Source organism: Myotis brandtii, unplaced genomic scaffold, assembly GCF_000412655.1.
Source record: "Myotis brandtii unplaced genomic scaffold, ASM41265v1 scaffold237, whole genome shotgun sequence".
NCBI classification, from domain to species: Eukaryota; Metazoa; Chordata; class Mammalia; order Chiroptera; family Vespertilionidae; genus Myotis; species Myotis brandtii.
This window is the reverse complement of record NW_005358943.1, coordinates 4188526-4206822: the sequence shown is the minus strand read 5'-3', so window position 1 is coordinate 4206822 and position 18297 is coordinate 4188526. Positions and strand designations below refer to the sequence as shown.

Genomic DNA, 18297 nt, shown 5'->3' with positions numbered 1-18297 from the left:
GAACATCCCATCTTTGGTTTTAGAGAACCAGGTCATACCTTCCTCTGTAGAGATCCAGGGAGGAAGCACCTAAACGTTTCTTCCTCCCCCGCTATCCCTCCCGCAACCTCCCAGGACTGAGGGTGACTGCTGTAATCAGCCACTCCTCCTGGCCCAGGTGGAGCCTACCTCAGCATAATAACGTATAATGTTATTGATTGAAGCTTTGGGACCATGCACAGCTCTGTGCCTGGTGCCCTGTTTCACGAGGGCCTTTTCAAAGATTTCTGTAAAGGGGGCATCTCACACACATACTTGCTTCTAGAGAGCTGGAACACTCTTTAGTGTTCCAAGACCTGCATGGGGGTCGGGGGGGGGGCAGTTGGGAGTAGGGATTAGGCAAGAATCTCTCTCACCCAATTATCTACCCTTTGACATGACAGTTATTACGTTAAAGTTAGGTTCTTTCCATTTCCTGGATTCCTGGCGGGCCCTCATCACACGGGAAATCTATAGGGATAAAGTTAGAGAATCTTGCGTTGACATCGCTCAGCATGGCTAGAGCTGACATGAGAGATGCTCGTGGACAGGTGCCCAAGGTTCACACTATGATTGTCCAGTGACAAGAGGGTGTGAGCTATATCTACCAAGGCAGATACTTACGAAAATTCTCCTGAGTAGGTCAAGGCCTTCACAGGTGCTACTCCGACAGTCATTTGACTTATAAAACGCATCCTCTGTACGGATAAAGCTAGCGTTCACAGTTGCATTTATTCCTATTATCCAGAAAGGAGCAAACAGAGAGAACTAGTGTTATTTTTTAGTAGTTCATACCAGACATAAAATTTACCTTTTGACAATTGATCCTGAGGAAAAAAATGGAGATCCATTTTCAGACCTCGGGATATTTGAGTTTGGAGTTCTTATATTACTCTCTGTCACTTCTTTTCTCTCTCTATCTCTTTCTCTCTGCTTCTATCTCTCTCTCATCAGCTTTTTTGAGGCATAATTTACCACCAGAAAAAATCAGTCATTTTAAGTGTACAATTCAATGATTTTTAGTAAACATATATTTATATGTATATATACTGTATTTAGCACATATATATACTCTATAGGGTGGGGCAAAAGTAGGTTTACAGTTGTTCATATGGAAAATAATACAATAATCAATAAATAATAATACAAGAATAAACTCCATGTTTTGTGTACCTACAATTGTAAACCTACTTTTGGCCCACCTTGTGTGTGTGTATGTGTGTGTGTGTGTGTGTGTTATGTATGTATATATATTTGCACAACCATCCCACAATCCAGTTGAGAACATTTTCTTCATCCTGTTTTTTATTATTGTAGACTCAGCAAGTTTCCTATATGGGTCTGGTAAGTGTTAGGAAAGCAATGACAGCCAAAGTGACTTGTGCCCACCCATTCTGGCCCAGAATCTTTGGATAATGGGTCATCTTCAGATGAAGGCAAGAGTATCGATGCCAATATCCCTGGGTATTGCTAGGAAGACAATAAAGAGAGAGCAGAACCATTTGACCAAACTCTTTCTCTTGCATTTTGTTTTCCTTCCAATAAAAAAAATATTCAGGCCCTAGCCGGTTTGGCTCAGTGGATAGAGCGTCAGCTTGCAGACTCAAGGGTCCCAGGTTCGATTCTGGTCAAGGGCATGTACCTTGGTTGCGGGCACATTACCAGTAGGGAGTGTGCAGGAGGCAGCTGATCAATGTTTTTCTCTCATCGATGTTTCTAACTCTCTATCCCTCTCCCTTCCTCTCAATAAAATATATTTAAAAAAATATTCAGGACAAATCCCTGATACCTAAGCAGAGATATCTGTCATTTTGTGAAGCTCTTATTTAGGAACCCTGGAAACCTCAGTTGCTAGTCTGGCAGTATGAGTGACTTTCTATGTGTTCTTGCACAAGCCATTTTAATTTCTCTACTTGATTCACTCACATGTAAAATGGTATTAAAACCAGGTTTGTCAAATGTAATAATTTTAATTCCTTTAAAAGAGAATACCAGCAATAGAAGTTATTGTTCTTCTGAACATCCAAATTAGAATATTTTAAGAGATATAGATTTGTTCTTTTAGAAAATGGAAACGTCTTTGCTCTTCTACAGACACCTCAGAAATATTTCTACAACTAGGAAGCATTTTACCTCTTGCCTTTTTAGTTGTTGCTGTTAATGCAAGGATATTTATTTATTTATTTATTTATTTATTTATTTATAGAGGAAGGGAGAGGGGCAGAGGAAGAGAGACACCACTGTGGGAGAGAAGCAGCCATTGGTTGCCTCCCGCATGAACCCTGACTGGGGATCGAATTCACAACCTGGGCATGTGCATTGAGGGGGAATGGGATGGTAGAACTTTGGGTGCATGAGATGCCACTCAACCGACTGAGCCACACTGGCCAGGACAAGGATACTTATTCTGCTACTATACTTTGTTTAGTAAGATATCTAAATAAGAGATGACAGCATTTTGTTCATTCAGACTAGCCAAATAGGAGAGGTCGGTGTAATAAGACCAGTCAGAGAAAGTTAATGGAAGATGCAGAGTCAGTGACCCATGTGCCAACCCTTTATACCTTTTATCTTATTGATTCTCATGAAAATAGGGAGAATACAAGGCACATGAAGCCAGGAGAATAGTCTGAGTGAGGCTGTGGTGGATCTAGTGGAATGAGTGAGGCTATGGTGGACCTAGTGGAATGGGAGAATGCATGTGGGGAGGAATAGAAATTTGGGGTGGAGAAAGTCTAGGAAAGTAGCAAGAGGAGTCAGGAAATGGAGGCCAGTGCACAGTCACATGATGAAAACGGGGCATTGGGAAGATAGCCACACGTTCCCTGTTAATGTATAAGACAGCTCTTACACCTCAACTACCTGTTGCTATGAGGGACACTAAAGATGATCCACTCAAAAATCCTAGGTTCAAGGCAGCCCATGATGGGCATGGCAAAATCCAGGCTTTTACTGTACAGGGTCTGGGAGAAGGGGAACCGATGTCTACTGAGTGTGATCTTGTACAAGTGATTTCACCTCTGGGGCCCCAGTTTCTCACCCACTTATTCATAGATTAGAACTGGATGATCTCTGTCATTATATGCCTAGCGTTGGGCTATGGATTTTTGCATGCATTCTTTCACTAAATTCTCTCCTGAATCCTATGAGATTAATTAATAATTTACCTTCCTAATTTAAAAACGAGAAGACAGAGGTCCATAGAAGTTGATTAATTTGCATAAGAAATGAAGCTGGGTTTTGAACCAAGGACACTCTGATTCCAGATTCTGCTGTAGAAAAGTAGTTCTCAAAGTGTGGGGCCATTGACTCCTGAGGTACCTGGAGACTCTTTCAGGAGGTCCAGGGGGTCAAAACTATTTGCATAATTATATTAAGACATTTTTGCTTTTTTCCCCCACTCCCCTTCATTCTTGATTATATAGTGAGAGGTTTCCAGAGACTACGTAATATGTATTATGATAAGACACTAGAGCCCTGGTGCATGGATTCATGCACATGGAAAGGAAATTAATTAGACGGTGGCTGGTGGGGCAGGACTGGGCAAGGTGGGCTGGGCATGCCCTGAAGCCAATCTCCCACGGTCCCTCCCTGGAAGGCTGCACCTGGGTGGCACCATGGCTTGAAGAGTGTCTACTGAGTGAGCAGGGTCCCTCTGGAAGGTGGGCTGCAGTGATCGGGCCGAAACCAGCTCTCCGACATCCCCCGAGGGGTACTGGATTACGAGAGGGCGGTTCTCGGGTGACACATCCTGGAATTGGGTTCCTTCCACTCTGGTTCAGGGTGTATCACCCGAGAACTGCCACTGCCAAGTCACCGCAGCTTGGCAGCTCCTGCATTGAGAGTTGCCCCCTGGTGGTCACTGTGTGTCATAGCTACTGGTTGGAGCATCTGCCCCCTGGTGGTCATTGTGCATCATAGCTACCGGTTGGATGGTTGGATGGTTGCTTAGCCTTATATATATATAGATTAAGTGCAGAAGCAGATATGAAAATCCAGCCATTTTCTATGAAGCCTGACATTAAAGATTTACAAAAATGTAAATCAAAACTACTTTCCCACCTACTTTTATTTTTTGTTTTGATAAATATAGGTTTTCCTTACTAAGAAATATTATCTATGTTAACTGATAAAGTATCTATAGTTGTTATTTAAATGAATTGATAGGCAAATATTTAAAACATTTCTGTTTTGAGGTACAATAATCAAAACATCATCGTCTTGGCAGAGAAACAGATATGCAGATCAATGGAACAAAATAGAGAGCCCAGCTATAAAAACACATGCATATGAACAGATAATTTTTGACAAAGGAGCCATAAACACACAATAGAGTAAAGATAGTCTCTTCAATAAATGGTGCTGGGAAAACTGGAAAGCCACATGTAAACAAATGAAACTGGATTACAGTTTGTCCCCATGTATAAAAATTAATTCAAAATGGATCAAAGACCTAGTATAAGACTTGAAACAATAGGTTACATAAAAGAAAATATAGGGACCAAACTTATGGACCTTGGTCATGGAGAACATTTTATGAACTTGACCCCAAAAGCAAGGGAAATAAAGGCAAAAAATGAATGAATGGGACTATATCAAACTAAAAAGCTCCTACACAGCAAAAGAAACTGACAACAAAGCAAAGAGGCAGCCAACCAGATGGAAGATGATATTTGCAAACAGTAGCTCTAACAAAGGTTTAATTTCCAAAATATATAAAGAACTTGTAAAACTCAACACCAAACAAACAAACAACCCAATCAAAAAGTGGGCAGAGAACCTAAAAATGCACTTCACCCAAGAAGACATATAAATAGCCAATAGATATATGAAAAGCTGTTCAACCTCACTGGCAACTAGGGAAATGCAAATAAAAACTATAATGAGATACCATCTCAGACCTGTTAGAGTGGCCATTATCAATAAGACAAGCAATAACAAGTGTTGGAGAGGTTGTGGAAACAAGGAAACTCATCCACTGCTGGTGGGAATGTAGACTGGTACAACCACTATGGAAAGCAGTCTGGCTATTCCTCAAAAAATTAAGAATAGAGCTATCATATGACCCAGCAATTCTTCTCCTGGGTATATACCCGAAAAACTCGAAATCATGTATTCCCAAAGATATATGTGCCCCTATGTTCATTGCAGCATTATTCACAGTGGCCAAGACATGAAAACAACCAAAGTGTCCCACTATAGCGGATTCGATAAAGAGGATGTGGTGCATGTACACAATGGAATACTAGCCCTCCATAAGAAAGAATGAATTACTACCATTTACATTTACAACAACATGGATGGACCTTGAGAACATTATGCTAAGTGAAAATAAGTCAGCCAGAGAAAGCTAAGAACTATATGAATTCACTCATATGTGGAATATAAAACTGAAACTCATGAACACAAACAGCAGTGTGGTGATTGCCAGAGGCAATGGGGTGGGAGGAGAAGGGAGTCCTAATATAAGGTGACAGGAGAAGATTTGACTGTGGGTGGTGGGCACAGGGTGCAATATACAGATCTTGTAACCTAGCAACTCATACCCAAAACCTATATGTTCATGTTGACCAATGTCATCCCAATAAATTTAATAAATAAAAATAAAATAAAATAAATTAAAAAATATCCTCAGGTGATGATTAAGAAAAAAGTGATAATAAAATAAAATTTAAAAAGAATAAAAACATAAAAATAAAACATTTCTGCTTTAAGTTCCAGTACAGTAAATGCTGATAAATGTAACTGCATAAACAAAGCTCTTCAGATTTCACAATTATTTTCAGAGTGTAAAGAGGTCTTGAGACCAAAAAGTTTGAGAGCTACTTCTATAGAACATACTGTAGTATGGTGCTACTTCTCAACATTTTATGGTTACGTGAACTATTTTTGGTTTTTTATCCCTTTGATCACCGTAAATTCCAAATGATCTCTCAAGAATATACTGAACATTTTTCAGACAATGGAAAGACGTCTATGGAATGACAATTCAAAGCTTAACTTTTAAAATAAGCAATTACCCCAAGCACTATTTTTCATTCCTCTCTGGCCTGCTCTCTCACCATACCATGGAATCTCAGTCCGGGAGAATGAGTGGAATGCAATGAAATTCAGGGTGATCTCAGAACCCTCTATCTCCTATCCAGGCTTTCAGAATGGGGTTGTACCAAAGTGAATCTGCATATAGTGTCTGAGTCTAGGGCATGACAGCACATGCAGGGCATGGGCCTGGAGCGTTTAGCTATGGAACATACACACTTGAGGAGTTAATGTCCTAAGGTTGAAGCAATCTTTTTTCATCAAATCCTACCTATTCTTCAAATGCACAAAGGTTTTCTAAGTACTAGGAGAAAATATTGCGCTCTTCCATTTACACATCACCCACAACATTTGAATTTCTTCTATTTAGAGCTTCATTATACTGTATTAGATTTTTTCCAAATAATAATGCTCAATATGCTTAAAACATGAACCTATCTTTTCCTCACAACTTGCACTTGTTGAGTTTATTATACATAAACACTCATCCAACAAAATGCATCATCAAGTGCAAAAATTCGGCCATCATTGTTTATTCTTCCTTCCCCCTAAAATTTTCCACTCATTTAATATATTTTACAACTTCACCATTAATAACTCTGTTTTACAAATGAGATGAGTGAAACTTCGAGAGAATAAATAACTCATTAGTAAATGATGGAGTAGGAATTCAAATTCAGGTTATATGAGTTCAGAGATTAATATCTTACCAATAAACTTTACTGTTTATTTCATATGACTGGTAACTTGTTCTCCTAATATCAGCAATAGCCTAGCAACAACTACAACATTAACATCTTCAAGAACAACAATAAGTAGCCCTGCCAGAGTGGTTCAGTTCATTGGACGTTGTTCTGTGCTGGGAAAGGTTGCCCGCAACTGATCAATGTCTCTCTCTCACATAGATGTGTCTCTCTCTCTCTCTCTCTCTCTCTCTCTCTCTCTCTCTCTCTCCCTTCAGAAAACGTAAATAATTTGCTTGAGGTCACTGGTGATAAATGGTTGCATAAAAGGCAAGAATATGAACCAAGACCTGTTTGATTCCAAATCTCTACTTCTAACCACAATGTTCCACTGTCTTATTTTCGTTTGTTTGTTTTGTTTTGTTAATCCTCACAAAGGATATTTTTCCATTGATTTTTAGAGAGAGTGGAAGGGAGGGGGTGAGAGAGACAAACATGTATTGAAAGAGACACATTGATTGGTTGCCTCCTGCACACACCCCAACCAGGAATGGAGCCTGAAACTAAGGTACATGCCCTTGACTGGAATCAAACCTGGGACCCTTCAGTCCGCCAACTAACATTCTATCCACTGAGCCAAACTGGCTAGGGCTGCACTGCCTTGTTTTAATGAGAAAGTTCGTGGTGGGTAAAGATCTTACAGTGGCAAGATTCACTCTTTGGAATTAGACGGATATGAGCGTGAAACTCATTTCAAACAGACAATCTGTATGACTTAAGCAAAGTTATTAAACCTCCATTGTGAAAGTGTCAACAATGCCAGTCTAACAGAGCTGTGATTACAAAGGTTACATATCTTACCCAGCACAGGAGAGGTATTCAGTAAAAAAGGAAAACAAGGCTCGGAGAGAAGAAGAGAAATCACTCATCCAGGATCACACAGAGAGAAAGCTCTGAGAAAGGGACTCCAATCCGGGTCTTCAGACTTTAAATAAAATGTTCTTCCCATTACTACACACTGCCTCAGTAAATAGGGAATTTTATGAAATGACCTCTTAGTTTCTCTATTTATATCTGCATCCAGCCTCAGACTGGATTGAAGAAACGTATATTGCAGAGAAAAAGAACTTTTTACACATATGTATAATATCTGTTGGTATTTTTACCAGACAATTTTAAATAGAGAAGATGAAGACATACCCTCCTCAAAACCATCAATAACCATGGAGATGCATCAAATTGCATTGACTCAGTAATTATACTTCCAGCAATCTAGTCTCAAAGAATGAAAAAAAACTATATACATGAAAATGTTTAGTGTAGTCTTTTAAAAATAATTATGCAAAATTAAAAATAATAAAATATCTTACATTATTATTAAACTAGAGGCCCGATGCATGAAATTCACGGAAGGGGCTTGGGCCTCACAGCCCCGCCTGCCTTGCCAGCCCTCACAGCCCCAGCTGCCTCGGCCAGCCCTCCCACCCCCTGCTTCGTCAGGAAGGTCGCTCGGAAGGTTGTCTGGATGGTTGTTCTGCTGTTCGGTCTAATTAGCATATTAGCTCTTTATTATATAGGATGATTTGGGAGAATATCTACTCCAAAGGATATTACACATCTATTCTCGGGATGCTAGGAAGATTATGCAGTTATAGGAAAGTCACTTCTAGAATGATGTAAAGCGAAATCAGAAGGCTAAAAAATTGTTTCTATGTGATCCCAAACATGTTCTTAAAAACAAGAAACTGAGAAGCATATAAATATCCAGGCTGCTAGAAATGATCAGTGGTGATTTTTTCCTTATATTTTACCTAATATTTTATTCTACATATTTTATCTAATGTTATAAAGTTTATTTTAATAATTAAAAGATACAATGAAGAACTGCAACACTAAATTCTATTGGAAATTTATTATATTAACTATGTTTTATTATAATAGCCACCAGAGAAGTAAAGAGTGAACAGATGAATTTAAAATCCCAGAAAAAGATTCAGCATCTGTATGAATTTTACTCCCTAATTTATCTTCTTGACTGGAAACCCTAGGAAATCTCAGGTCCAGACCAAATTTTGTTCCTGAGCAGTTGCAGGAGGAAACATGATGCCTCTCCGAAAATGAGAAATAAATCCGGTTTTTATTGAAATGCTATCTGGGGCATTTCACTGCTGCGAACACCTGGCATCCCCTGAGTCAGGCCATCCCCAGAGCAAGGTAGATTATGAGTGAAGTCTAGCAATCTAGTCTCAAAGACTAAAAAAACCCCAAAAAACAACTATATACATGAAAAGGCTTAGTGTAGTCTTTTAAAAACAATTATGCAACAGTAAAAATAACATAATATCTTACAACAGGGAATTATTAAATGTGGTCGGACTCAAATCCTTCTGTCTGAGAATCTACTGCCTTGAAATAAAAAGGGGTTGTGGGACAGGCCCTTAGAAAAGGTTGGTGATCAGGCAAAGAACACAAGATCTTCACTTAGCAATCCTTTGATCCCAGAGGTTGTAACAGGGAGGAGGAGGATTCTGTTACCATATTCTTACCATGATTGTTTAGACGCTGATTCACGATTTTCACTCCCTGTCTCACTGCACGTTCCAACTTTCCCGGGGGCTCTTGGAAGGCTGAGTTTTTCATTATCAGGACGCTGATCTCGTAGGTGCCATTGTTGCATTTCTGAATCACCTCGTTATGGAGACACATCAGCCCTGGACAGAGGAGCAGTAACCACAGAGTCAAGCCCAACAGTGGTTTCTTCATGACCTCGCTCACCTCAGAACCATACTCCTCGTGCTCAGTTGCTTTACTCTGGGCTTTTAGGGAGACAGGAGCTCCAGCTGGACAGCCTCTAGCTAGGTCCCTCGGTCTGCTCTGCCGCACGTTCCTTTCTGGTCAGACCCCACTGGTCACATGGGCCATGGAATACAGCCTGCTCACCAGTAATAAGCAGCTACATTATGGTAGGAGATAAACCAAAGTTCACTTTTTGTGTTTGCTCACAGAAAGGTCAGAGTTATAAACAGAGATTACCTGGGCCTCACCCAATAAAAATACATCAATTTATGACACATCATTGGGAAGAGGGAAGTATAGTATGTACATAAAAAGTTTTGTAATGTGGAAAAAAAAGTCAAAAGGCTTAACAAAAGCACAAATATGATGGACTATTAGTGTTTAGGTTATAACTGTGCATTGAAACTGAATCCTTAACTAGGAAGAACTGTTTTTCAGCCACTCAGTTGGCAACTATTTATTGAGACCTGACTATGTGTTGGGTATTGGCAAAACACTGGGCATCCAGATATGAATGATATGGGCGCATTAATGTCCTTATGATACATGCATTCTAGTAGGGCAGATAAACATTAAACAAATACTTATGAATACAATGAAAAAAGTGCAAAATGTTGTGGGAGCATATGACAGATTAACCTAATCTATTCTAGGAAGTCAAGGAAGCGTTCCTGGGAAAGCATTCTTTAAGTTGAACCCTGCAGGATCCATAGGAATGCAAGAAAGGGCATGTGAGGGAGGGAGACAGCTTGTGCAAAGGCCCAGATATGGGAAGTGGTATGGATGTTGGAAGAACTGAAAGAGGTACAGAATGGCTGGCATGGAGAGAGGTATGAGTCCAGTGGCAATAAAAGGTGCCAGAGGAGTAGTCGGGTAGGCCATGGGGTTTCCTGTAAGCCATTAAGGATTTGGAACTTAAGGATAAGAATCAAGACAAGGATGATCAGATGAAAAATTTGTAAAGTGGTCTTGAAGAGGTCTTAGGCTACTAAGGGACGATTAACTTGGAGAGAGACAGGAGTGGGGACATGGAGCAAGTCAGGAGGCTGTTTCTATGGTCCAATTCAGAGGTAAAGGAGGTCTGGATGAGGGCAGTGGCAGTGGAGATGGGATCAAGAGACAGCTATAAGGTAAAATGGGTTAGACTTGATATTGTATTAGATTTGGGCATTCGAGTCAGAGAAGAGTCAATGGTGACCGCCGATATGCTCAGCTGTGTAGATGGGAAAACTGTGGACTACGTTCTAGAATTCCGCAAAAGGAGCAGCTTTGAGGGAGAAGAGCGTGACTTCTGTTTGTGGACATGCTGATTTTAAGGAAACTGTGCAAGTGTGAGAATAGTCGCCATGGAGTTTTGGGAAGAGGACCTGGATCTAAACAGGGCTTTGGGAATAGAGTCACAAGTGTGATATGACTGATCAAAGAATGCCATTGTTTGCATCACTGACTTGATGACCACTTATGGCAAAATTTATGTTCTAAAGTGAGTGACATCAACAAGATGGAGTACTAGGAGGTCCCAGCCTTCATCCCTCCACAAAAACAATAAATTAACAATTACTCACTGATAAAAATAGCTGTGGGAGAGCTTTGGAGTACAACGAAGGAGCCACAGCAACCAGTGGAACACAAAAGCCAAGATGGTCCCCCCAGTTTGAAACGCAGTTCTAGGGGGTAGGCAGTGGGATCTCGCCGGTGTCTGACTAGTCCTTTCTCTACCTTGCTTGTTTGAGCTTCAGCAGAATTGGCTGGCAGTAGGGCTGGGAGGAACTCAGGTTTCCCGCCAGTAGAGAACTAGTTTCCGGTGGGCACTTTATTCACACCTGAAATCTAGGATAGCCAGCCATGGACGTGTGGGCGTGATTGCTGCTGTGCATAACACAGTAACCTAGAGTACTTCACCATCAAGGTACTTGAATTGGCAGGAAATGCATCGAATGATTTTTTTAAAAAATTGATTTCAGAAAGGAAGGGAGAGGCAGAAAGAAATAGAAACACCAATGATGAGAGAATCATTGATTGGCTGCCTCTTGCCCCCTACTGGGGACCAAGCCCACAATCCCTGCCTGTGCCCTTGACCAGAATCGAACCTGGTACCTTTCAGTCCTTTCAGTCCGCAGGCAGAGGGTCTATCCACTGAGCCAAACCGACTAGAGCAATGTGGAAAGATTAATTATTATTATTTATTAATTTATTATTTACACATCCACAAAGCTGTAATTGGGAAGAAAGGATAACAGAAGATTATGTAAAGGATGCCTGGATTTCTCTTATGTCAGGACTCTAAATTCTCTAACAACTGTCCAGTGTTGGTGATTCCAGTGGACTGTATCTCTGTGAAAAAAGACACAATTTTGCCTTTTTGTCATTCTATTTGAGCAAGTTGGAAGTTTAATTAGCTTTCCAACCAATCAAATTTCTGCATTCGACTCTTAAATATGTTTAAACATATTTAAATATTACTGTGGCTTCAAAAAACTATTGATTCTGAAGTAGTGGGTTTTTATTGAGTTGACTGTTTTGTTTGTTTGTTTGTTTTTAAACACTGGATTTCACCTAATGCCAGATAGTCAGGTGACTAAAAGGCTTTGGTGTTGCTGAGCACTCAAATGGGTTTGGATATGCAAACCTTCTGAGTTAGGCATAGAGAAACATAAATTGCTTTATATACATGAAAAAAATTTGAAGTTCCCAGAGCCCATCAGGAAGGAGGGAGTGAGGAGGAGAGGTGGAAAGAGAAATAGGGAAAGAAGTGCCAAGATGGCAAGAGGCTGGGAGCTACGTAGAAAAAATGGCCAGTGACAAAGGCCTGGTGGGATGGGGACTGAAGACTTTTAAGAACAATACGAGGTTGCTTGTATTTTCCCTGAGGAAAGAATGCCTTACTTCATCTGTACAACAGCTATTTATTGAGTACCCTCTACTTGTTCTCAGCGTCTGAGTTATAACATGAATGAACACATTTCTGCCTTCATAATTGTATTCTACTGGGAATTTAAAACTGATGAAACGGGTCAACTCTTCCCAAATATTCAGTCAAGTCTGTGCCATATACAACTTGCCTAATTTGTGGGAAGTATGGAAAGATGCTCAGTCTGTGTCAGATTGGGGGCGGGGGAAGGAGGTGGGGAGACAGGAACGGGATGGCTAGAAGCAGGAGTTTCAAGACAGAGAGATCGTGGCAACACAAGACTTCAGGATTTGAAGGAATGTTGGGGAGGATTTTTGGACTTTGTACAAGTATGTAATGAGATTCAATGTAATCTTATCTAGAGCACAAAGTAGGGTGACCCTACTAACCCCAAATCGCTGTTGTAGACTAGGGCTGCATATCTAGATCTAGGATGCTTCCGAACTAACAGGTTTGTTTTTTTTTCCTTAAGATACCTATTTCCTGGAGTCTTCCCCTTCCTCAAGAGAAACGATGTTTAATCCCTGAGCAAAGTCTTCCTCTCCTTCCTTCCCCAGTCCCTTTTGTACAGTATTCCTATGTGCTCAGGAAGAGCTGGGGGAGGTGATGGTCATGCACTTGCCAGAGGTCGCTGGAAATCTGTTAAGTTTCCTAGTGACCCTTGGGTTCGCTCTTCTGTCCAGGTGGCTGTGTTTAGATATGATGGGAAGTATGGGTTGGAGACAGTAGTAATGTATCTCAGCTGTAATAAGTTCCTTGTGCTCTGGAAACAGAAGGAAACAGGCAGGCAGTCCATTCCCTATTGTCAAAGAGTGGTTAGTGGGGCCGATAGTTCAATCCTGAAAAATGGACTCTGTTTTCTTGAGCCAGATATGACTCTTGTGTGTGTATGTTTAGATATGATGGGAAGTATGGGTTGGAGACAGTAGTAATGTATCTCAGCTGTAATAAGTTCCCTGTGCTCTGGAAACAGAAGGAAACAGGCAGGCAGTCCATTCCCTATTGTCAAAGAGTGGTTAGTGGGGCCGATAGTTCAATCCTGAAAAATGGACTCTGTTTTCTTGAGCCAGATATTACTCTTGTGTGTGTATGTGTTGTTGTTGTTGTTTTATTTCCCTCCTGGGAGGACTGAAGGATTACTTCCTCATACTGTAGTTATCTAGATTAAAACGATAGCTTGGGAAAGAAGGAAAGAGGACAGTGATATCAGTTCCTTGGAGTGCAAACTCCTCCTGAATGGAGTAAATGTCAGTGCTGTTTATTGAAACATCCTTAGCAGGTAGTTGGAAAGGCAGGGCGTGCATTAAAGAACTGAATGGTATACCTTGAGATAAAGAAGAGCTTGAGTTTCCAGAAGGCAGTTTGACATTCTTAAACAAAAAACAAAACACATAAAACTTGGAGTTAGATTTGAATCTCATTTTAGCTGTTTGCTAAGCATATGGACTTGGGTAGATGACCTAAATTTGCTGATGTTCAGTTTTCTTATTTCTAAAATAAATTTAGTTTCTGTTCTAGCCAATCACCTGCGCTGCCAGCCTTGTTGGAGTTTGGACATGGGTAGATGTGTCAGATGATGGATAGGATTTGCCCAAATGATATCCACTTATCTGGGGTTGAAGAGCCACATTGGAGGCAATTCATTCTTCGGAAAAAACCAAGCATTGCACTGTGGAAGTTCAGTGCCCCATTACTTAAATCTGTCTCCAGTCCAGCCCAGCTATGCATGTCTTAGTTCAAGGGAGAAAAAGATCTGGAACAATAACTGAAAGAACAACCCATCGGATTAGTAAGTTGTAGACATCACTGCCTAGGAGTCCTCTGACAGGTTACATCACATTAAGGAGAGGGATATTGTTCCCCACTTGGTCAAAGATTGACACCCTGCGCTGGCACTGTGAGGGTCCTCCACGGTGGTGCCAAGGCCTGCTGGCGCGGTGGCAGCACCCAGGGGGCAGGGGTAGGACTGCAGAATATTAACACATTGTACCTGCCGGGGAGCAGAACCTGCCGGAGACCCTCATGCTCAGTGGGCGCATACCAGTACCCAGTACAAGTAGGTTTAATGGACACTATTCGACATGCCTAGTAACTTCTAGAAATACATGCTCACGGGAGCAACAGCAAGTGAAAGTTAAGTTACTCCTGTTGCTGTGAACTTTGCAGATCCCCGTGTGGGGAAGTTGGGGTTAATGAAAATAGAAAATGGTCTTATAAAGTTCCTGGTACCCAGTAACTGATCAACAACTGTTAATTATTGTTATTCCTTGATGCCATTCTCTAAACAGCAGCATCGATTACTCCTTCCTTAGTGCATAGTAGGTATGTCTTTTCTAATTTTTTAATTGAGAAATTATTTACTGAAATTAATTTAACTGAAAAAACTTAAGCATATGCTAATATTACTATTTTAGAAAAGAATGATAGTGGAAGAAATTTTAGTTGCATTCAAGAAATAATTATATATACCTGAAACCTATATAATTTTACTAACTAATAAATTCAATAAATTCAATAAAAATAATTATATGGCTAAATGTAATTTAAAAATTACCCCTAACACAAATATTTGGAATCTACTACAGGAAAAAAAAATTTTAAATACATTTATTTAGATATACTTCTTTATTGTCTGAAACATATTTATAGTGAGTCAGTACGATATATCTGAAAGAAAAAAACAAAGTTCTGAAATGTAGAGTTGGTAGAGATATTCCTTTTCACATTATGTATAAGTTAGAAAAAATTCATTTTTCAAATGCTTAAAACGTGGCAAAATTATTTGAAGGATGAACAGATGTCTAAAAAATAGGATTAGAATTAAACTGATAAAAAGACAAGGGGAAGAAAAGTTTTCTTAGTCCTTCAAAATTGCAAAAACTGCCTAAAGACACATTATATGAAATGTATTAAATGGAACTACGTTCCACACATATCACTTTTCTTTTAAAAATTGACTTTGTAGTTATCGTTCTGTATTTTGGAGCCAAGACTTTTTTTCAGGCCTCAAACATCTTTATAAGCTTTTAAACTCTCAGAGATATAGGCATGATGGAAATACCCTAATAAGTAAGGATGTAAAATAGTGGGGGGAAAAGCCAAGCCCATTCACAGGTTGCACCCACAACATCCCTGTGAAATAAAAATCGAGAGGATTTAAATTAAGGCATCTGCCAGAAAAGCAGAAGTTAATAAAAGGCAACAAAACAAAGTACAGAGCTGTAAATTCATCAGGAAAGATGAATTATACTGAAGTTGTGAACCGAACGTGGAGGTTAGTGAGAGTCCTTAACAAAAATTTAGAGAGAAAGCTACAAGGTTGAATTGTAACAAACATGAAACTAGCAGGGATAATAACAGTGATGCAAGAGGTTTGAATTCTGTCAGGAGAAAAAGCAGGAAGTCATATCCAGAAGTTTCTGGTGTCAATTTCCCTGTGTCTCATGCTGTACAGCTGCCACTGGGGGTGCATGGTGCTTCTGTTTGGGGACTTTCTGCATGGCTCACGTAGGAAAAACTGGAGACTTCACAACAAAACCGGTTATGCACTTGATCTTGAGAGAAGAATGGTGGGAATAACAAAATAGTTTTAGAGTTTAGTGCTTTTGAGTTTAACTTTGAGAAGGGAGGAAGAGATGACAGCAGTTGAAATGTAAGTTTCAATTTTTCCTCCAGTTGAAGGGTTTCTACAAAGGGTTCTCAGATGAGAACGTAAGAATGTCCAAACCTGTGGAGAATTTTTATAAGAGTTTAGTTGAGGTAAACGGACAGCATGCTGGTGCACAAGATCTCAAAAATGCTTCCCAGAATGACAGTTGGTAGTTTTTCTTTATACATTTGGAATTAAGGTGGGAAGGTACAGAAGATGACATGAAGGTGGGAGAAAGCAAGGCAGGGAAATCTCTAGGGTTGAAATACAGGATAGTTCACAAGATCATGGGCCCTGGAGGGTGGTTACACTTCTGAAGGGTCTGAAATAATTTCCCCTCTCCCCTCTGAGTTCTAGGCTAAGACGCCTGTCATAAAAGACAGATTAACAGAGAAAAATAAACAGAAGTTTATTAACATGGATACCTTATGTAGACAAGGGAGATACCCAGATAAAGAGGTGGCTTAGAATTCAGGGTTAAATACCATCTCAACAGGAAGAGGAGGGGAAGTGTGTACCACTTAGGGAAGAGTAAATTATTTTTATGGAAGATAAATGGGTTCTTAGAAGAACAGATGGGAGGTGTTATAGCTGTGACAAAGTTTATCTGGGTGTGGTGTCAACTTCCAGTCTCCTCTCCCTTGATAAGAGTTAATTTTCCCTGGTTAATGAAACTCCCTGGGAGATCTAGTTTTTTTTTTAGGCAGATATGAGGAGTTCAGAGAAAGCCTCTCCCTGCATTTATGGTTGTTCTAGTGCCTGCAGCTCAAAATAATCATCATATTAAAGCAGCATATTTGCAGGGGTCGGGAGGGACGTTTATTTTGCTACTCATCTCTGTCTACACTTTTTTCCTAGGAGACTTCATATATAATGGCTTTATATAATCTCTATATGGTGATTGAACTTAATTTTATATCATGAATCCTGATCTCTTCCTGAACTCCAACTCAAACATCCTACAAATGATATGTGGTGGGTGAAGAATATAACTACTAGAATAGTTTGGCACCACTGCCTTGATTTGTGGCTGAGGTTATAATAGTTTTACCCCACCATTGCTTTTCAATTATTAACACGAATGTCAACGAAGAGGAAAAGGCAAATAACATTTTAGTATTCTTATGAAAATAGTTTGACTTTGCTGACCCCTTAAAATGTCTGGGGACCCTCACCCAACAGGTCTGTGGACCACAGTTTGAGAACCATTACTCTACGTGATAATTACCTTGCCACGTTGAAGGTCTTATCTCCTCTCACTCCCTGCCTTGCTCACAGTTCCACCCACTTAAGGACATTTTTCTCAGCTGTTCTATCTGCTTTTAACTCCCAGCCACTTGGTGTCTTTATTGTTATCAGATTTCAGCTCCAATGGCACCTCCTAGAGCAGTGATGGCGAACCTATGACACGGGTGTCAGAGGTGACACGGGAACTCATTTTTTTGGTTGATTTTTCTTTGTTAAATGGCATTTAAATATATAAAATAAATATCAAAAATATAAGTCTTTGTTTTACTATGGTTGCAAATATCAAAAAATTTCTATATGTGACACGGCACCAGAGTTAAGTTAGGGTTTTTCAAAATGCTGACACGCCGAGCTCAAAAGGTTCGCCATCACTGTCCTAGAGGCATTTCTTGTGATCATCCAGTTTAAAGAACACCTCTTTCCCCCAGTCATTCTCTGTTAGATTGCCCTGCTTTATTTTCTTTATAAAAGTTACCATCATTTGATATTACACTGTTAATTAATTAATTAATTAGCTTGCCCCATTAGAATTTAAGTTCTATGATATCAAGGAATTGTTTTGTCTTACTCATTTCTGTATCTCTATCTCCTAGAAAATAGCAGTAAAAATTCAATAAACATTTATTGAATAAATGGATTTTTTAAAGGACCATGAGGAATTAAAAGAAAAAGTAGATGAGTGGCAGTAATTTAAAAAGTACAAAGACTTATAAGGTGGTTTATTATAGTTTTCCATATTAATCTCCCAATAACCATTAATGTCTCCTGACAATTATTTCCCATTTTTCTCATAATATAACCAGACTTTAATATTCTCTCCACACCAATAGAGAATGTGTACTCTTTTATTTCTTTTTCTTTTTTTTTAAATATATTTTTATTGATTTCAGAGAGGAAGGGAGAGGGAGAGAAACATCAATGATGAGAGAGAATCATTGATGGGCCTCTTGCAT

The 18297-nt window shown here is 39.7% G+C and overlaps 1 protein-coding gene across 2 annotated transcripts in view; it reads right to left on the bottom strand.

Moving 5' to 3' along the window:
• GUCY2C (guanylate cyclase 2C) overlaps positions 1-18297 on the bottom strand; it is an 81743-nt gene that overhangs the window by 59341 nt on the left and 4105 nt on the right. Inside the window, exons 2-3 of one of the 2 annotated variants that reach the window (XM_014540187.1) lie at positions 9287-9451; positions 643-755 (exon numbers count right to left, since the gene is read on the bottom strand). In XM_014540187.1, coding sequence (XP_014395673.1) covers positions 643-755; positions 9287-9446 — 273 coding nt within the window. In that variant the 5' untranslated portion in view covers positions 9447-9451. Of the gene's footprint in view, positions 1-642; positions 756-9286; positions 9602-18297 lie in introns of those variants that run through there. The other variant, XM_005866793.2, reaches the window with a different exon arrangement.